The sequence below is a fragment of the Puma concolor genome, chromosome B4 (genome assembly GCF_028749965.1).
Source record: "Puma concolor isolate L17-30 chromosome B4, mPumCon1.1.hap2, whole genome shotgun sequence".
Taxonomy (NCBI): domain Eukaryota; kingdom Metazoa; phylum Chordata; class Mammalia; order Carnivora; family Felidae; genus Puma; species Puma concolor.
The window spans coordinates 126827021-126848748 of record NC_141673.1 but is presented as its reverse complement, the minus strand read 5'-3'; the positions used below and the strand labels follow the sequence as shown (position 1 = coordinate 126848748).

The 21728-nt window shown below is 41.5% G+C and overlaps 1 protein-coding gene across 2 annotated transcripts in view; it reads left to right on the top strand.

The window, feature by feature from the left end:
* The window catches only part of TMEM236 (transmembrane protein 236), a 57181-nt gene that overhangs the window by 5645 nt on the left and 29808 nt on the right, over positions 1–21728 (top strand). The window contains exon 1 of one of the 2 annotated variants that reach the window (XM_025930806.2): positions 14889–16193. The exons of the other annotated variant lie outside the window; for it this stretch is intronic. Coding sequence (XP_025786591.1) covers positions 15937–16193 — 257 coding nt within the window. The 5' untranslated portion in view covers positions 14889–15936. Of the gene's footprint in view, positions 1–14888; positions 16194–21728 lie in introns of those variants that run through there. 2 annotated transcript variants of the gene reach the window in all.

The following is a 21728-nucleotide window of genomic DNA, read 5'->3' as shown; positions in this document are numbered from 1 at the left end:
GCTAAGGCAGCTGTAGCTAGAGTTGATAACATATGGGAGTCTCCTTGAGCAGAAAGGATTATCTGTTGGCTTGAAGTTGTGGCAGCAAAGGAGTCTTGGCACCAGATGGAGAGACATGGGAGAGAACAGCAAAACATGATTAAAATAACACAAAGAAAAAGAAGCCCACATAAGAGTCCTTTGATAGTTGACACAAATCTTTCTTTTGTCCAGGAATTGAATTCATTATTAAAGGAAAGAGAGAGATCATTTAAAGTGCCAATCTGAGGGGCGCCTGGGTGGCGCAGTCGGTTAAGCGTCCGACTTCAGCCAGGTCACGATCTCACAGTCCGTGAGTTCGAGCCCCGCGTCAGGCGCTGGGCTGATGGCTCAGAGCCTGGAGCCTGGTTCCGATTCTGTGTCTCCCTCTCTCTCTGCCCCCTCCCCCATTCATGCTCTGTCTCTCTCTGTCCCAAAAATAAATAAACGTTGAAAAAAAAAAAAAATAAAGTGCCAATCTGAGTATTTGTCAGTTAGAAACTCGGAAATATTTTTGCAGCAATCTGGACTGTATACACAGCATTCTGTTTTTATGAGACCATAAGCTCTACCTTGTGCAGCAGCGAAAACATTAATGCCATTTTATTTTGTAGAACTGTCCAGTGCACTGGAGTTATTTTCGTGTTTAATAACGCAATGTTATCTTGAGAGTCATTTAAGGCCTTGATTATGTAACAGGTGGTGTTAACTATCATACTGATTTCATTTTGCTTAGTAATTAATCAGGTAATTAATAAGAGGCACTTGTAGAGAAACAAGTCTATAGGTTAATGGTTAGAGCAAATTACCAACCCAATAACTGTCAGAAGACTTTGAGATGTCTGGCCTGTGACATTCTCAGATGGAGTGGGGATGGGCAGTGGGAATCAGATGGGTTTTGGTTGGTTGGTTGGTTGGTTTGTAACTCAAATGCCTGTGATATTCCTTTTTTTTTTTTTTTTTTTTTTTTTTTTACTGGTAGGTCTTTCATAGTTTTTATTTTTTTTTAATTTTTTTAAATTTTTTTTATTATTATTTTTTTTAATATATGAAATTTATTGTCAAATTGATTTCCATACAACACCCAGTGCTCATCCCAAAAGGTGCCCTCCTCAATACCCATCACCCACCCTCTCCTCCCTCCCATCCCCCATCAACCCTCAGTTTGTTCTTAGTTTTTAAGAGTCTCTTATGCTTTGGCTCTCTCCCACTCTAACCTCTTTTCTTTTTTTTTTTTCTTTTTTCCTCCCCCTCCCCCATGGGTTCCTGTTAAGTTTCTCAGGATCCACATAAGAGTGAAACCATACGGTATCTGTCTTTCCCTGTATGGCTTATTTCACTTAGCATCACACTCTCCAGTTCCATCCACGTTGCTACAAAAGGCCATATTTCATTTTTTCTCATTGCCACGTAGTATTCCATTGTGTATATAAACCACAATTTCTTTATCCATTCATCAGTTAATGGACATTTAGGCTCTTTCCATAATTTGGCTATTGTTGAGAGTGCTGCTATGAACATTGGGGTACAAGTTGTGATGTTCCTTTTGAATGGCCCATTGAGCAGCAGGCACAAAGATGTCTATACATGGGTTTTGTGACAATTTCTCTGAAGTTTACTACTAGTTGTCTAGTTTAGGCAAACAACAAACATTTAAAGACCATCAGAACTAGAATTTAACATCCGTAAAGGTGTGTTATTGAAACATAATTTTTCTCTCTAATTAACCCTCATTTCCAGAGATAGCCAAATCAAGACTAATTCATTTATAGAACGAGTCCACTTTTAACAAAGAAGACCTAATTATTTACATAAGCTCAGCAAGAACGGTAGTTGGTCATAGAGATCTTTTAAAATTTGCTCGGCTGGAAGTTTTTGTAAGGAATCTCTAGATTGAACTTTTAGTAGCTTCGCCAGTCCAGGAGCCCCAAGCCAAGCAACTTGCCATCAGACATGCCTGCAAAACCTGTAGCTTTGGGTGAATTTCTTTTCACAAGGTCCCAAAGATATTCTGAGGTTCCTGCACCTGCCAGGAAGTGACGTTCTTTACTCACCTGGTAAGGCTGCTGGGAACTCTGTAAACAAGGTATCAGGCCATCATTTCCAAGGGGCTCTATGGCTCCATGTTTTATAAAGTCAACCTTCGTTCCTTAAAACTGGTTATATCTGAGTCTAACCCTGTCTCTCTCAAATATGACATCCCAGTCAAAGCCTTGGTAAAGTAATCAGTATTTCCAATGGTGACCTGTTACAAGGAGAACAGATTCTTACTGAACTTTTGCAAATACCTGTATTTGCCATGAAAGAAAGAATACTCAACTGAGAGCTTTTGAATTTCAGAGGGTTCAGGTAGAGAGAAAAGTGAAATGTCTCAGTTTGTTTACAAATGAATACTTTATCACATTTCTGTATGTTAGGGGTATCTTAAGAGAAAGTTTCCCTAATCTGGAGAAGCAAACAGAGAACCAGCAATATTTCCAACAAGAGTCACAAAATCTATAACCCTTCTCAATTTATTTAGTCCCGTGTTACTAATTTTTGTTCAGTTTGAATGCAGGTTTTTAATTCTGGAAATTTTTACCCATTTGTTTTATGATCTTAAAGATGTGAAATACCTGTACTTGTCCTAAAAGTCCTTTTTATAAATCTCCTTAAACATAAAACATATTTTGTAAGTGCATCAGAACAAGAACTATAAATGACAAAAGACTCAAAAATGGACATGGTCAACAATCTGAGGGGAGTGTTCATTATGATGCAATTGACAAGGAAACTCAGTTATTTCTGTGACACATAGCACTCTGATAATTGGAATATCTGGTGATGACCAGATATTCTGGTCATCTGGTGATGACCTTATACCAAAACATATTAAAACTTTAGGAATTATATATATAATTATATTTGAGCAGTTATAGCATTTACCCAAGCAATACAACCTAAGGTTTTCCATTGTTTGTTTGACAGGGTTTTCCAGGTAACACATCAAATAAAGAGGCCCATTTGGTCAAAAAGATTTCATTGACAATTTAAATCCTGGGAAGTTTGTTAAAACCTTAGGAAGTTATAAAGCACATCCTAAATAGGATTATAGATCATTACAAATCTTATTTATATAACCAAGGTGGCAATAAGAGATTCTCAAGGCAAATATGTAGGGTATATAGTTGTTAGCAAAGCCTAGCTCCTTTAACATTGAGAAGTTTTAACTAAGTGATCAAAGACCTGATAAAGACAAAACATAAAGCTTTGGTTTCTCTGTCAGACAAAAGAGAAAAGACTTTTGTTTACTTTTTTTTTTTTTTAATCAAGAGCAGATCCACAATCCAAGAAAACTGTCCTTTGAACAGAGAGAAAAGCAGAATTTTAATCTTATACCAGTGTATTTTAAAAATCCATTCATTTCAACCTTAGTCCATCCTAACCACCCAAAATTTTCCTTTCAAAAGATTTCCCTTCAACCTTCTACAATTTTCCTTTGCATTCACATTTTGTCTCAAGCCATGTCTGTCTGAACAACCAGTTTCATTTAGGACAAAACTACTTTCTTTTACCTTCAACAAAAATGTATTTCCATTCCTTATATATTTTTTGACATATATCCCACTTTTCTACATACAGAGTTGTTTTCCTTACTTCCGTCAGTTTTAATTACGTTTAAAAGAATTTTAACTCTTAGAAACCTTAGTCTCCAGTGAAAACTAAGTAGTAACCAATTGTGAAGTGTGACACCAGAATATTTTAGATGGAAAATTTAGGAATCAACTAAGCACAAAGCAAATTTTCCAACAGCCTCAAATATCCTTAGTTTCTCTGCAATAAGTCAAAAACACAAACCTGTGTTTAATAACATGTCAGCATTTTATCCAATTTGGAAAAGACCTAGATGTCCAATGAATTCAATCCAGTTTATCATCCAAACAAAACCTTAAAGTTTTAGGTTACCAAAGCTCTTGAAAGCTATCTTAACAATTACCCACAAAAACTTTGAGAGAAACAGAAGGAACCATTATTTTCAGCCATCTTTTTTCTGACAAATTGCAACAGAGATATCCACGAGCTTATTTGACCTTAAAGAAGCCTAGGTAGAAAAAGTTTTGTATTTAATGCTGCTAACTCTAAAGACATGGCTATCTTAATTAAGCCAACAAACTTAAATTAGTTCAAATACCAAATATGTTCCATTTGGGTCCACTTAAAAATTCCATCACTTTGGGGGCACCTGGGTGGCTCAGTCGGTTGAGCATCTGACTTCGGCTCAGGTCGTGATCTCGCGGTTGATGAGTTCGAGCCCTGCATCCGGCTCTGTGCTGATGGCTCACAGCCTGGAGCCTGTCTCAGATTCTGTGTCTCCCTCTCTCTCTGCCCCTCCCCAGCTTGCACTCTGTCTGTCTCTCTCTCTCTCAAAAATAAATAAACATTAAAAAAATTAAAAAAAAAAAAAAAAGTCCATCACTTTGTTCACCATGCCACTTTTTACCTCGGGCCCCAGTGAGGAAATCTGAAGTGGGTGGTGTAAGTCCATGAGGGTGCCCTGCACTCTTTGACAGCGAGGGGAGGAGGAGGAGCTGATGGTGCCAGAGGCTTGGAAGATACAGGCTGCATCCAGAATGGTGCAGAAACAGGAGGAAGGGAGGGGAAGGCAGAAGAGGTGAGGTGTCTTCAGGGAAGGCTGGAGGTGTTTATCCAGAGAACAGAGGACAGAGAACGTGGTCTCCTCGTTCTAAAACCTATCAGTTCAGACAGATGAGCAGATGCAGAATTTTTGTCCACCAAATGGAAACAGACAGTCCATGTTGGGCCGGAGAAGACAGGGAACTTCCCTGAAACAAAAAGGAGTTTCAGTAGCTGCTTGGGAATATTCCTTACATTCTCCTTCCGGAGGTAGACTAACCAGAGACAACGGACTCCAATTATTATAGTCATTAACCCAGGGAATGAAGGAAGGAGAAGCTCCCACGTACAGGTAGAGTAACCTGAGTCTATTAGGAAGGAGGGACAGTGACTGAGAATGTCAGAGTCCCCTTCATTAGGGATGGCCTATGTCTCCTCCAGCAACCTGGGTTTATTCAGAAGGGCGTGTTTAGACAACCCTCCAAATATATCAGGAGGGAGTTTATCAGCCTGGTTAGTGGCCAAACACACTCTGCAAGAGGCCCTCCATTCTGGATCCTGATTTAGGACCATGAAAGCCTGGGCATAGGGTACCTCAGTCCACTTGTCCTGTTCATTGCAGAAGAGATCTGATAGATTGTATTAAGGCTATACACTGTTACAGAAGATCAGTCCTTTCCTAAATTTTGCAATCCGAATTGATTCCAGTGGCTTAAAAGGCATCCCAAGGGAGAGTCCTTGGGGACTGAACAAGAAGATCCATGTTTCTAGAAAAGTTGAGAAGGTCCATTACAAAAATCACCCGTGACTCCAGGGTGGCGTCCCACGTGGGATATGTCAGAGGTTCCTGGTGTCAAAGCGACCAGTGGCATCCCTCAAACAAAATCGCTCTGATCACCGACCAGCCACTAAGGGCCCCTGGAGAAGGGATGCTAGTCCCTTTGCTTCCCCATTGTATCCTAGGCTACAAATGGGTGCCTGGCGTATGGACCTAAGTACCGTGACATGCCATGACATGCCATAAGACGGTGTGCTGTAAAAGGTCGTGCCTTAGTTTACCTTGTCTTGAGGAGCATGCCATGAAGGTCATGCCTTAGTTTCCTTGAAGTCTGTGCCAATTTAACCCATGGAAAACACTAGAAAAGTTCTATAAAGGGGAATTACCCAATTCTGTAATTTAAGTAGTTAGTAGAGGACATTGACAGAAAACAGTAGAGAGAAATCCATCATTATCTAAGCAATGTTCCAACACATACAGTCTTTATAGACAACTTCCCTAGGAAATGGTTCCTTGCTGGGTTTTAATTCAATTGGGTACTGGTTTTGGCCGGCTCCCAGTGGAGGTCTCATGGCCAGAAGCGGCTAGTCCAGAGATGTGGAGGGGATCATATTAGACCAATAAGGAGGAAACCTCACATGGGAGTCTTAAGATTAGCAGCCATGCTAGTCACTTAGGTGGTTGTCTCCTGCCCAAGACAGACAACTTTGTATAAGGACAGGAATAAAGAGAGGGCATCAAGTTTCTGGGTCTTATTACCATTCTGGCCAGGGTACTAACTTTCAGCCAAAAGGCAGGCTTTCTCCTCCTCCGTAGACTAGCCATGGGCTAGAGGATTGCAGCCTGAGCAGCAACTGAAAAAAATATTCCAATAAGTGTTCCATGAACGTGTTCCAATAAGACCGTACTCCTTGAAAAGCCCCTGAAATGAGAGTAAAGGAAGAAAAGAGAAAATACTTACCAAGTCTGCACCAAGGCTCAGAGTCCAGATGGAAAGACTCAAAGCCCCATGTAAGCATGCCAAAATGATGGGGTTCTTGAGCAAACAGCTAAGAAAGAATTGTTGAGATGTGTTTAGTGCAAAAAGGAGATTTTATTAAAGCACGGGGGCAGGACCCATGGGCAGAAAGAGCCGCACTGGGGTTGTGAGGAGTGACTGATGATACACTTTTAAGTTAGTGGGGATTAGAGAGAGCATAAGTCTCTAAGGAATTTGAAAGCAAGGCTTTCAGGACCTTGAGGGGCCAGCTGCTATTAACGTAAGGTTACTTTTAGTCTTTAATAATTCAAAAACATTAAGGAAGCGTGGCAGCCATGAGTTCATTGACCAAGATCACACTCTGCATGTTTCGGGTGTTTCTCACTGGGCTGTGAGCTGTAAGGAGATTTAATTTAAGCTACATTTCTCTTGCCTTTGTTTCCCTAGAACTCACCTAGGAAGCAGTCAGTCCTTGGCTGTTTGGGGGGAGAGGTTCTCGATGATTGATTCAATCCTAGTATTTGCTATTGATCTGTTTAGTCTTTCTGTTTCATCTTGATTCACTCTTAGGTTTTGTGTTTCTAAAAATGTATCCATTTATTCTAAGTTGTCCAACTTTTTGGCATTATAATTGTTCATAATAGTTTCCTATGATATTTTCAGTTCTGTGGCACCCATTGTAATGTCTCATCCTGCATTTCTGATTTTATATATTTGAGTCTTCTCTTTTCTTCATAGTTAGTCTAGCTAAGGGTTTGTTGATTTTGTTTGTTTTTTTAAAAAACCAACTCTTAGGGGGCGCCTGGGTGGCTCAGTCAGTTAAACGTCCGACTTCAGCTCAGGTCATGATCTCGCGGTCCGTGAGTTCGAGCTCCGCGTCGGGGTCTGTGCTGACAGCTTGGAGCCTGGAGCCTGCTTCGGATTCTGCGTCTCCCTCTCTCTCTGCCCCTCCCCATTCATGCTCTGTCTCTCTCTGTCTCAAAAATAAATAAACGTTAAAAAAATTTTTTAAATTAAAAATAAAAACCAACTCTTAGTTTTCTTGATTTTTGTACTCTTTATTTCATCTATTTCTTCTCTTTTACTATTTCCTTCTCCTACTAACTTTGGGTTTAGGGTGTTCTTTTTCTGCTTATTTGAGGTCTAAATTTAGATTGTATGTTTGAGATTTTTCTTATCACTACAAACTCTTAGTACTTGTTTGTTCTATCCGTTAAGCTTTGGTATGTTGTGTTTTTATCTTCATTTGTCTCAATATTTTAAAATGTCCCTTTTGATCTTCATATTTGGGTATTGTGTTTCTATATCTAAACTAGTCTCTTGAGCACAGTATGTGCCTAACTTCTTTTTTTGTCTGAATCCCCACGTAACTCTCCTCTTTGCTTCCTTAATGACTTGGGTGTACATATCTCACTGAGCTTCTGTTGAAATGACTTATGGAAATGTCTGTCCATTCAACTAGACAGTAAGCCTGTAGGGACAAACAGTATGCCTTGGTCAACTTTGTTCCCCAGAATAAGTGCAGAAGCTAGCATAGAGAAGCCACTCAGTTCATCTATGAATTCATTCTGCAACGCAGTCAGCGAATATTTATTGAGATCTTACTATGCGCCAAGCACTAATCTAGGTTTGAGTATATAACAGAGATCAAAATTGGTAAAAGGCTTTGCCCTGAGGAAACTTATGTTCCAGTTTGGAGAGCAGACAGTTAATATTTTAAGTAAGTCAAATAAACATCATTATTGTTGTTAAGTACTAAGAGGAAAAATTAGAGGAGGAAGGAGAATAGGAAATTGCGGAGGGGGATGTGTTGAAATTTTGGATAAGCAGTCTCACAGTGAAAGTGTCATTTATGTAAAAACCTCCAGAAAGTGGGGTAGTTGGCTCTTGGGATGTCTTGGGGGAGAATGGACAATGGCTTCATAAAGGGTGAAGCTTCTATGCCTGGTGGCCTGGTGTGTTTGGAGAACGTAGAAGAGGACAGTGAGAGGGAAAGTAATGGCAAATTAGGAGAGAAAGGTGGTTGGGGAGAGATTGTGTAAGGCCTTGGAAACTCTGGTAAATTCTTGGACTTTTACTCTAAACAAGATGGGAAGCCACTGGGTGGCTTTTTGGACAGAGAAGAGGTAAGTGAACTTACTCATTAAATGTTTTTTTTAAGAAATAAATGGGCCAAATATACATAGTACAAGAAGACATATATCTTGTGTGCCTTTGTAGTCTAAGTTTTAAAAGGGGTAATTTAGGTTAGAAGATTCCAAACCCATGATACCTTTAACAATGCCGATTTAAAAAATCTGCAATTAAAACAGAACAAAACTTGCACCACCCAGTGGAATTAGGGAGCACTACGTTTAGGCAAACCATTTGGAAATTTTATTTTTTATCTATATTAACAAAAATAACTGGATAGTTGTCATTTCTGTGTACTTTGCAAAGATGTGGCCATGTCTAATAATATTGTTTTCAAGTTATTTTTATCTTAAGTAGGAAAAAATTGGAGAGCCACAATCTTATCAAGTCCTTTGCAGTGAAGATTTGGGAAATATAGGTTAAATAATTTTTGTGACCTGTGGGCTGAATATACACTAGTTAGGGTTGTGTCTAATTTAAATAGGGTTTTTTTTTTTTTTTTTGCCTTAATTTGTTACTTTGGAATATTGAAAGGCCAACCCAGATTGTTGTAGTCCCCTAAAAAATAAATTCTGAGGGGCGCCTGGGTGACTCAGTCTGTTGAGCATCCAACTTTGGCTGAGGTCATGTTCTCGCAGTTTGTGAGTTCAAGCCCTGCGTTGGGCTTTGTGCTGACAGCTCAAAACCTGAAGCCTGCTTTGGATTCTGTGTCTCCCTCTCTCTCTGCCCCTCCCCTGCTCATGGTCGGTCTCTCTCTCAAAAATAAATAAACATTAAAAAAAAATAAAATGAATAAATAAATAAAATATGAGAATCATTGTAAAGAATGAAGTGACTTCCTTTTTCCTTTAGTCTATTTCTGATTATTAGCTCCCATTTATATGCCACTGTGCACAATTTGTGTGATGGGAAGTCTTAATTCATCTTTCCTTCTTGAACATTTTGAGATTTGGACACTTTTAATAGAAACAGTATTTCAGGGAAGCATGATTATTTTAAAAAGTACAGACATTGTCCACATTTTGTTAATTTCAAGACTAGAGTCCCTAAATTCCAGATATTAAAAGGGTCACAAAAGTGAATATGCTGTTGCGTTTGCTCTTACAGAGTTGTTTATTTAATAGCCCGAGAGATGTAATGATACTTTTTTTCCTACAATATAAATTGAATGTTGTCTGGACTGTGATAACATAACATGGGTAAAAGGGGTCTAATCAGATGGTGACATGATCTTACTGAATTCACGTCAAGTGATTTGTTTGGTGACGCCTGCCCATGAGGACCAGTACTGTGTTTTGGAAATACTCTTTGGGAATTGTAAATAGTCAGTAAATTAGGCCCAGGGACATGCTTTCACTTCTTCCCTAGGCTCTCTGTAGATCCAGCTTGATCTGTAGAGCAGTTTCACTGCCAGAAGCTCCTGCCTTTCTGAACATCAACACCATACGATCACAGGAAACAAACCACGGATATGCCAGAACATTCCTGGCTGTCGGTCCATTTTGTTTCACAGGCCCTACACGGAAAACAATGAACAAACCTTGAGATTACAAATGATCTTACTATAACAATTTAAGAGACTATAACAATTTTTGACTTCCTGCCTGCAGGAAGGAAATGACAGTTGGAAGTGTGGAGAACAGGTGTTACCCTGAACAGCATGATATCTTCTGCTTACTAAAATAAAAAACACTGCATCAACATTCCTACGTGGAAGTGAGTTCTAACCACAAGACTCAGTCTTTCCACCACAGACCCAGCTCCAGAAAACCAGATCTGTTTCCTACCAGGAAGTTGTTAAACCCAGCATTAAAGAGCAGAGTAAGGGACAGAGTTGTCTGAATCAGTCTTGGATGAATCCAAGGAAAGAATGTGGGTGGTGTGTGTGCAAATGTCCCCCCCTCCATGTCCTTCCAGTTACTGGCAGTGCAATTGCACGGCGGCCGCGTCAGGGGAATTAGAAGGGAAAGAATCAGGATTGGCATAAACTGCTCTCAGCTGAAGGGTAGGTGATTTCAAACCCTCTCTTCTCTCCTTTTGTCTTTGTCTCCAAGTTCGGGGTCTGGCATTATTTCCTCCCAGGAGCTTAATGTTGCCATAATAGCGTTCTTTTTCTTTGCCAAGCTAGCTTGTCGCTCTGTCCCTGGTGAGGGAACCTTCTGTGCCTCCCAATCCGCTATGGAAATTTTAGACAAATAGACACTTTCGAAGGGCTGAGGACTTGGAAATAATTGAAGGCTATGCCTTGGTGCAGAAAAATACCAGCCAGGCATCTCCAGCCTCCATCGTTATTGGTTCAAATCCATTGTGGAATATGCATTTTTGAGGACATATGGATTGGAAAAAGTAGGGAAAATGGCAACACTGGGACCTATCAAGTCTTGTAAATGCACGCAAAGAAGCAAGGTCTTTTCCTAACATGCTTCTTGAGATGGAGAAGCTCTGCAGTCCCCAGGGGCTTTGTTTTCTCTCTTATCTAGAGACCTTAAGGAGCTATGGCTACAGAGGAAGGGAACCTGGGGGCTAAAATTGGGATCACACAAGGAAATTGAAGCTCCGTAGGCTGAGTGAGCAGACTGTATTGGGACGGGTAATACATAATTTCTCCTTCTGAAAGGTCAGTGTGGGAACAAGAATCCCCTTGGAATAAAAGATGAGTTGGCCATTCTCCAAGCCTGGCACATTCCCCTGCTGCCTAGCACGTCTCTTAGCCTTCATCTCCATCCATTCCCTCCACAAATATTTTTCAAGGGCCTATTATGTAATACACACTGTGCTGAGAAACGATGAGACGTAGGTGAAGGAAGGTGTTCTCTGCCTTCAGAGAGCTTCCCGTTGTATAGGGGACCCAGTGTGCCTACAACATAGGGAGAGAAGTGCTACAGTACAAGAGGGGAGGAATTCAGAAGGATTCAAAAGGGGTTTTGACTCAAAGGAGGAAATGCTTCCTTCTGCTTGGAGAAGGAGAGTAAGGAAGGGTCTCAGAGCAGGGCCTGCAGGATGAAGGCTACTCTCCTCCCGTCCTCATGTGAGATCAGGAGAAGGCGATAAAAGTCAGCCCTGACTACCCAGCTGGCAAATAGTTATCCAAGGCTCTTCTCGTCTTCTGCTTGCCTCTTGGCTATTTTGCTGCTCTTTTGTGCCGCCATTTAAGGGATAAGCGGAAGTGGAATTTATTTATTTTGCTTCTGCTGAGAAGTGAGGGAAAACAAATTGGTGGAGGAAAGATTTAAAAAATACAGTGTAAACATTTCACTAAGCCAGAATTGCTTTCTTTAATTGATTTCTATTAATCTTAATTTATTTTCTAACTTTTATGCTGGTCAAATATTACAGCTATGCAAATATTAATAAATCAAAAGTAAAAACCCCTCCACCCTACCTCACCCATTCCCCACAGGAGCTCTGTTTACAGTTTGGTGAGTATATTTCTGGATTTTTAATTTATGCTTAAATCCACAGCTGTGATTTTATTTATTTATTTATTTAATTTAAATGTTTATTTATTTTGGGGAGAGAGAGAGAGAGACCGAGTACAAGCTGGGGAGGAGCATAGAGAGAGGGAGATACAGAATCCAAAGTGGGCTCTAGGCTCTGAGCTGTCAGCACAGAGCCTGACCCAGGGCTCAAACTCACAAACCATGAGATCATGACCTAAGCTGAAGTTGGGCGCCCAACTGACTGAGCCACCCAGGCACCCCTATTTGTTTATTCACTTATTTGTTTATTTATTTTTGAGAGAAAGAGCATGATCAGGGGAGAGGGGTAAGGGGAGAGGGAGAGAATCTCAAACAGGCTCCACACCCAGCATGGAGCCCCACTCAGGGCTCGATCCCATGACCTGAGTGGAAATCTAGAGCTGGAGACTCAAACGACTGAGCCACCCAGGTGCCCCACAACTATAATATTTTAAAACAAAAATGCGATTGCACCATTCACATCGTCATACACAGCATCTGCAACTTGCTTCACTCTCCTACCCCTCACTGCATCACGAACATTCTTAGAACTATTTTTTTAAGCTTATTTATTTATTTTGAGAGAGGGAGAGAGAGAGAGCAAGAGAGAAAGAAAGACAGTATACAAGTGGGGGAGGGGCAGAGAGAAAGGGAGAGAGAGAGAATCCCAAGCAGGCTCCCTACCACCAGCACAGGGCCTGATGCGGGGCTTGAACTTGGGACCGTGAGATCATGACCTGAGCTGAAATCAAGAGTCAGACGCTTAATGGACTGAGCCACCCAGGCATCCCCAGAACTATTTTTCAAAGAAAATGTCATTGTATGATACAGAGAAGTTTGCTGTAGTAATATATGGATATTGCTTTGAGTCAATACAAAAATCAATTTGACCAAAACTCACCTCCTCTGAGAAGACCTCTCTGATCAACTCCGCTTTGATTTTTTTCAACCCTCTCTTCTGAATCACCCAGTAATTTTACGTATTGTTTTTGTGTAATATTGGATCCTACACTCTTTTTTTTTTTTAATATTTATTTATTTTTGAAAGAGAACACAAGTAGGGGAGGGTCAGAGAGAGAGGGAGACACAGAATCCAAAGCAGGCTCCAGGCTCCGAGCTGTCAGTGCAGAGCCAGACACGGGGCTCAAACCCACGAACTGTGAGACCATGACCTGAGCCCAAGTCAGACGCTTAATGGACTGAGCCACCCGGGTGCCCCTTGGCCCCTACTCTGAAATCTATTCCTTTGTGTTGTACTCAAGCTCTTTCAGTTGCAAAGAACCAAGAGCCTGTTTTTAAGAATACATGTGAACTGGAATGTTCCACAACGGAGGGACTGGCATTTTTTGATGTGCTGGCATCTCCTTGTCTTCTCACCCTCTGTGTACTCACTCTTCTATTCTCTCACCATTTGGCTTCCATTTGTTCATTCAGCAAATGAGTCCTGAGTGTCACAACAGGCCAGGGTGACAAGCATGTACGGTCTGGGTTGTTTTAATCCTGACTCAGAGTCATGGCCTCCCTTCATTCCACTGACCAAATTCTCCCTATGTGTCTGAGTTCACATTTCCAAGCAGCAGCAAGTGGCCCAGTTATGGAGGGACATTCTGTAGCCCAGGGTTCCTATTCATCCGGCTGTGGCTGGAGAAGCATCCTGACCTTCCAGGATCACACCTTCTCAGACCTTACCTGTGCATTTGTAACATCTCCCCAGTCAGAATGTAAGTCAGGAAGGACTGTGTCTCTACATGATCTGCTCGTAGAAAGTGTTCCACGAACAGTGTTAACACAGGTGCTTGTTCCATTACATGGGGGTGGGCTTATTGTCGGTAGAGGGTGGGAATCGTGGCCTCCCTCCTGTTCCGACAAAGTACTGTTATCAGTGCAGTTCATGTCTTGGACAGCAACAGGTCCCGTCACACGAACGTTGTCTTTGAAGGTAAAGATGAAGAGAGATTAGGAACCAGAGGAAAATTCTAGGTGAGACATACAGAGCGCGTATCATTCCCCTACGTGGGCATAAAAATGGAGCATTTCAAATGGAATTATAGACACAGGCAAGAGTCCTTTTGCATGGAGCCAGGCAGTTTTATTCAACAACTGTCTTCAGATGCTCAGGTCACAATTCCTATTAATGTACAAAGTCTGTGGAAGAAATTGCCCTACAGGATAGCACTGATGACTCGAGACAGAGGGCCAGGAGGTTAGAATATAATTTGTGTCTCGTCTCTCTTCAATAGAAATTTTGTTCAAGTCCAGATAAAATAGCTGGAGGATGCGGCTGCCTAATTCTGCAGCGGGAGGGCAGGAGGCGTTAACCCTCAGAGCTGCCGCCAGCGTCCTGGGTTCACTGGGCAGCCAGGCGACGCATGGCCCCTTCTGCAGAGGGCCCGAGGGACCCAGAAAAATACTGGTTTGTGTCAGTCTGCCAGCAGGCACAGGGCAAGCCGTCTAAAGAGGCAAGCATGTGGAAGGAATCAGACTCAGGGTCTGTTGGTTGGGTGCTCTCCTCCCCCCTCTTCCTTCACTGGTTGTAGCCAAGGCTCTCCCTCCGGGTGCTCTGTGGCTCCCCACTGCCTTCCCTCCTCCAGGTGGGCGCTGCTCCTGCCCTTTCCTCCACACCAGCACTCACTTCCTTTTCCAAATGATGGAGTAAGTGCTTCCTCTGTCCGGACGACGTTGCTTTTTCACTGCCTGCCACACACACACACACACACACACACACACACACACACACACACCACCCCACACCACCCCACACCAAAACCCTTCATGGAATGTTTACATTCCGACCCAAAGCCAATCCTAACATCACCTGTCCCTACTTCCTGCCACATGACACCAGATTCTCAGAACCACTATGGCCTCCTGTCTTTTGTGTGTGTGTGTGTGTGTGTGTGTGTGTGTGTGTGTGTGTATCTGGAATGTCACTGATGCCCCCAAAACCTGCCTCCTCGTCCTTCTCTTTCCCTCCCCTTCACACAGCCCGAAGAGGAAGTTCTCTGCGTTAAGTTACCATAGCATTTACGTTATACTTCTGACCTCAGTTATTTTGGTTGTTCACGGGTTTCTTTTCTCCACTGGGCTGTGAGCATTTTTAGGGCAGAAACCTACTGTCCTTCACCTACCTTCACACCCCAGAACCTAACAAAAGCAAAGTGCTCGTCATAGGAGCTCAAAAGTTTTGGAAGGAAGGATATTCATGGAGATGATTGTTGCCTTTTAAATATTTGATATGCTTTTGGACTCGATATAGGCTGCTGTTAATATGTTAATCCTGATAACAGGTTTCTAACATCACCGTGTTCGTTTCCTGACCAGCAAAAGAAGAATGTTAACCTGTGCCACAGTGGCAATTTATATGCAAGAATCAATAGTTCAAGTACCAGGAAGAAGTGTGGTTAGGAGGTTGGCAATGTGAATCCAAACTCCCTTCTCAAAGCACTTTGAAGGAAAGCGAGGGGTAGTCTTCTACGATGAAGACACGGGTTTGGGGTATCTCTTTTTGCCTGGCTTTGCTTAGATATAAAAATAGGGGATTGGATTACAGCTCTTCTTCTCCTTTAAGTCTAAAATTAGGTGATTCCGGTGGTTCTACTTAACAGGTGTTTAAATACTGCATAAATTTTTCTCTGTGCTCAAATTAGCAATCAAAGCTACAAAGACTTGCTTTTTTACCAGTGCCTCGAAAACATATTCAGAAGTTCATTTGACCCTGAATAATGGCTGTGCAAACACATTAAGTGGTCATTTCCACAACTGTTCTGTTTCTTTAAGAGACCTCGCTTGTTAAGCTGGAAGATCATTGAACCATATGAGGGTCAATAAAAGAATAAAAAGTCACCGGTTGGTGATTTCGGTACAAGGAACTTAATCGTAGTTGAGTATCTGTGTCCATATGCTGCTGGCCATCAAAAGGGGAGTGTTTGATCTTCAGCAGCTTGCCCTTCCTCAGGATGGTTTCTGGAAAACTGATCAAGCTCCTGGTTTTTGAGCTTTTCGAGTTTGCTGCTTTCTCCATTCCCACGCTTGTGATTGTGGAACAGTTTGCCACCACCTATCAAACAACGACGGGGAGCCCTGAGAAAACACATTATTGGCTGATTGTTTCCTGTTCGATTGCCTATGTGGCTTCAGTGACTCTGCTGATTTGGGTTCCCATAAAAGTTCTCTTATACAGGAAGCATGCCTTTTCCAAAAAAATTAAAGGATGGTAAGTAAAAGGATTCTTCAAGGAATCTCTGTGATGCTTTCATAGAGAATTTCTCAGGTGCTCCCTGTAGGGATGTTAGCATAGCACAAATGTACATAATGTATATGCACATTATGATTAATGAGAAGTCATTGTCACCATTTCTATAATTGTATTGCTATTATGGTATCTTCTATATTTTTATAGGGGCCTTTTTTACTGCCTGTGAGCAACAAATTACATGTATTCATAAGTTCGTAGTTAGCATGAGTCTATGATACCCTGAGTACTATATGTTGGCCCTAATTCCTTTGTTCACTGAATTGCATAAAGTTATCACAGCTAATTTATAGAAATCTTAATTATAGAATGATAATATGGAATTTTACTTTTACAAACATTTACATTGTGAAACAGAGTGATGTCTATTTTGAAATGTCTAATTGCATTGTTTTTTGGGTCTGAAGCATTCTTTGGCCTTTAGCCAACTGAGATTTTTAACTGGTTCCTTTGCTTAGATTTTTTATTGTTATTATTATTTTAAATATAATTTATCATCAAATTGACTAACATACAGTATGTAAAGTGTGCTCTTAGTTTTGGGGGTAGATTCCCATGGTTCATTGCTTACATATAGCACCCAGTTCCTTCGTTTAGATTTTTAAAAATAATACTTTACTATGTTAGTAAATTTTTTTTACCCTGGTGGTGGGGGGGACTATTTCAATAATAATACAGAAATATTTTAAATAAATAAAGATCTAATGTTGCTTTAACTTAACAGTTTAGCTAATGTTGTATCGCCTGTATTGAGTACAAATTATTTCAGATACTAAGATATTTTTCCTTTCAGATCTTTATTTAAAAAAATTTTTTTTAATTTAGTGTTTATTTATTTTTGAGAGAGGGAGAGACAGAGTGAGAGTGAGAGAGAGGCAAACACAGAATCCGAAGCAGGCTTCAGGCTCTGAGCTGTCAGCACAGAGCCTAAAGTGGGGCTCGAACTCACAAACTGTAAGATCATGACCTAAGCTGAAGTCAGATGCTTAACTGACTGAGCCACCCAGATGCCACTATTTTTTAAAGTTTATTTATTTATTTAGAGAGAGTGGGGGGAGAGCACAAGTTGGGGGAAGGAGAGAGAGAGAGAGGAAGAGAGAATATCCCAAGCAGGCTCTGCACTGACAGCACAGAGCCCCTTGTGGGGCTCGAACTCAAGAACTCTGCGATCATGACCTAAGCCAAAATCTAGAGTCAGATGCTTAACTGACTAAGCCACCCAGGCATTCCCCTTTTGGAACTTTAGATCAGATTTCTACTCATCTAAGATTTCTTAGTTTTCTTTGATAAGTTAACCCTTCTTTCAGGCTGGTCTTTTATTTTAAAGTCAAACAACATCAACCCACTTGAAAAGCAAGCAGCAGAGATTTTAACAAGGGCAGAAATGTAAAAATAATAGATACAGAAATCTAGCTAGAAATACTGTCGGGAGGATGCAGACCTGGAGAGCCGAAGTGTGGAGTTCAAGAGGTCCTTTAGGTGTTGATTTAGGATGTGGCTCCATGAAATTTGCTCGGGGGACTTTCAGTTCCCTGAGGGCAAAGATCTTGAAGGCTTTCCGGAAGTAAACCATTTGGTTTACACTGCGTTTATCGGTGCGGTTTAAGGATTTTCCAAACCTTGACCCGAATCCTCAGGATATCTGTCAAGTGGAATTGGAGCTCAGCTGGGCCCTCCACTCCTCATATCACCTTGGAGTTGCTTTGACTGTCCAGGACTCCTGGCTGGGCTGGGAGTTTTGAGGGAAGAATGGAACACCCAAATGACCAGTGGCTTTCTGTTAGTTTACTCCAGTCCCAGAAGGCACTCCTTGTTTCTTTTTTTTTTTTTTTTTTTGCCATTGACTCAAACCTCTGGGATCCTAGGTTCTGAATATCATTCAGGCAGCAAACCTTCCATATCAGTTATTACCATCATCATCATCAAGTTATAACTGCTTCTTTACTGATCACGTATGTGCTTAGAGATTTAAATGTGAATTTCATTTCCTTCTATACCATCTTGTGAGGGAGTTATTTTCATGACTTTATCATTATTATTCCCAAGGGGAAACTTATTATCAGAGAAGGGTTATGCAACTTCCCTGGTCAATAACTAGTGAGTGAGAGGACGAGACTTTGGACCTCTGTCCTTCTGACTCCATATTTGGTATTTCAGCCACTGTCCTAAACTGCCTCTTTGAGTGACAAGGTCTGAATCTACTGGAGGCATTCGAGAGTAAGGAAGGCAGTGTGGTCCTTCATTTATTTCTACTTTCCAGTGCACGTTCTGCTTTATAAATCTGGTTCACGTGTCCCCCTTGGGCTAACATGTCCTAGGCTGTCCCAATTACATCTTTCAGTGAATTCTTCAGGGAAATGCTCTTCTGGCCTTTCATTTTCCTTTGCAGGTGTGGCTGGCCCCAGGTGTTCTAAATAGATACACTATAGGTTATCTGTAATTTCAATGAAACTGTGAAATTATTTCCTCATAGCCTCATTCATGAGTGCTGTCATATTGCTGTCTCTTACTGTAGGTTCCTATGGGCGTTGTTAGCCCCATGAATCTGGTATTTAGGAGAGAATGAGTTATCCAGCTAGTAGAGTGTATGTCCTGGCCACACAGCTAAGAGGTGCAGACCTGAGTTCAAATCCCAGCTTTGACATTGACTGCGAGGACTTGTATGAGTTATTTAAGTTCTTTGAATTTTAATTGTCTCGTGAGCAAAATGGGGACAACCTCGGTTTTTCACCTGAGTGCTGTTTTAAGAAACGGAATAAGATTATGCAGATAAAGTTCCATGCATAATACCTGGCACATGGGAAGGATTCAGTGCATATTATTGTTATTACCTCAGGCTGAATTTAGTATTTCCATTTAAAACATGATCTTGTTTAATCCTCCGAATGAGAAATAGTAGAACTGATGATAAAACTGATTAAACTGAAGAAAATTATATGCCATCAGTGATACTCTTTGAACTTAGAAAATCTTGGAAGTCTCTTTTATCCTTCGAGCAAAATGAAGGCCAATAGCGTGATATCAACGAATATCTTATAAAGTATTTGGCATATATACAGTGCTTTTATGTTTTATTTTTTCACTTGACCTGCACACCAGGGTTACGAGGTTGACCAAGGGATGTAATTCCTATTTTGTAAGGAAGGAAACAATGTCAGAGAGCTTAAGACATACACACTAAATCAACAGTAGAGCCTGAACTTTAATGCAGTGCTCTTTACTTTTGTGGGACACTTCCTCATTCTCTTTAGAATGATTGTTTCTTTTCAGGGATGCCTGTCTTAATTCATAATAGGCTAGGGAGATGATTTGAGGAATGAGGAAAAGCTATTTATAAACACACCAAATTGTATATCCCAGTAAATGAGAGAAATCCTTTCCTGGGGTGTTAATGAACATGCGAAACCATTGAACTATAGGGCTAGCCTGCAACTGGGGAAGATATCAGTGAAGAGGGTCCCAGGGGATAGGATAATGATGGAGAATTTGTGGGGAATCTCAGAATGCCTTGGGACCCTGGGCTGCGTTTCAGGAATTCTCTCAAGTCTTTCAGCGTATAATTACTTTAGATCGTGACATGTCAGGAATTCTGGGCAGTGCCCCCTTGGAAAGACCCCAACATTTTGGACTGCATTTTGCCTTGCTTAAGTCCTTAATCCCTTAGACAGAATTTGCTGTCGATTCGTTTAAGACAGTGGTAGTAACAGTAGTAGCTGTTGTAGTTGCAGTAAAATAAAAGCAAGTCTTTGTCGAACAGCTGCTATGTACCAAGCATGGGTGTAAACACATTGCCTATATTATTTTAGTTAATTCTCTAACCTTTATGGGTAAGAAGACTTACAGTGCCCATCTTACAAACGAGGGAACTGAGGCACCGAAGTTACACAACCACACAGCCAGTGAGCCGTGGAGCCCACGCTGACTTCAGGGGGGTCTGTCTCCGCAGCCTGGTCTCTTGAACACCTTACTGTTCCACAGTGGCACACACAGGGCATGTGCACAGCACGAATAACATCTGGGCACTGCCGGACGGGCTGGATAAACTGAAGGAAGTAGAGCTTGCCCTTTTCAGTCCCGGGAAGGTCATCCGTTAATCATCGTGAACTAAACACGGGCGCTTAACAGCACTCCCATGTCTCCCAGTGGACTCTCCTCTCCTTAACTACTCAGTAGCAATGATTTTCCGATACTTGACGACAGGCTTTTTCTTCCTTGCCCCACCGTATCCAGTAAATCAGAAAGAGTATATTTACACGTGCTTTTCTCTCCCACTTTGTGCAATAAGTCACCAAATTCCATTAATTCTCCCTCTTTCGTGTCTCTGGCATCACCTCTGTGTTCTCCATGACTGTTTTCTTCACCCCAGTGAGGCACTAACTTCCAGGACCATCATACATGGCCATGGTTCCCCACGTTTTCATACATTCAAGTACGATGTCACATCATTTGTCCTGACGGTTTTGTTCAGGGAAGCATGAAGAACATTTTCTTCACTGATGCTGGGGCTCTGGTAGCCTTCACCAGCTGGTGTCTTGTCCTTTGCTTCTTTTCCCCATCCCCCTTCCTTTGCAGTCCTTGTTGACAGAGTAAAAATCTTCATGAAAAATGTTTTCTGCACATCAGTCCTGCCCCTTAAAAATCGACTCTTCCCCTTGCTTGTACAATGGTATTGGCATTATACCATAGAATCCTAAAGCTCGAAGGCACCTGAGAGTTCTACGACACTCTTTCTTACGATGCGGGTAGACAATGGACCTCTTATTTAAAATTTTTTTTTTTATTTTTTAATGTTTATTTATTTTTGAGAGACAGAGTGCGAGTGGGGGAGGGGCAGAGAGAGAGGGAGGCACAGAATCGGAAGCAGGCTCCAGGCTCTGAGCTGTCAGCACAGAGCCTGACGCAGGGCTGGAACCCACAACCCATGAGATCATGACCTGAGATGAAGTCTGAAGCTTAACTGACTGAGCCACCCAGGCGCTCCTGCCCTCCCTTTATATGCCAGTGAATTTGGCCATGGCCAGGAGCTCTATCCATTTCCCCCTGCCCCATTTTTCCCTTTTGATTGCTTTGCAAGTACTCTCATTGGCTCATAATATAAAATGCCACTTATATGATGATCAGTCCCAAAACCGTGTCTCCAGAGGTGACTTTCCTGAGCTCACTGTGTCTATATGAACGTTTTTCAAATGTTTAAAAGTATACACATCTCAACTACGTCCCATGGCAGTCTGCGAAGTCTTCTCTTCTCCAGTGTCCAGGCTTTATCAGGTATTCTTGTCCTGTGATTTCTGGACCTTTTTCCCTTTTGGATATTTCCTTGGGATGATGACTGGCTTGTTAATGTCCAGACATGATCTCATTGATACCCAGCTGTCCTGTTGATGCAGCTATTGGTGTGAGGTATTGACTTCAACTGCAACAGTGTCACTTTCATAACTGAGTCTCATAACTGAGACTAAAACTCCTAGAAAAACTTGCTCTTGTCACACGGTTACC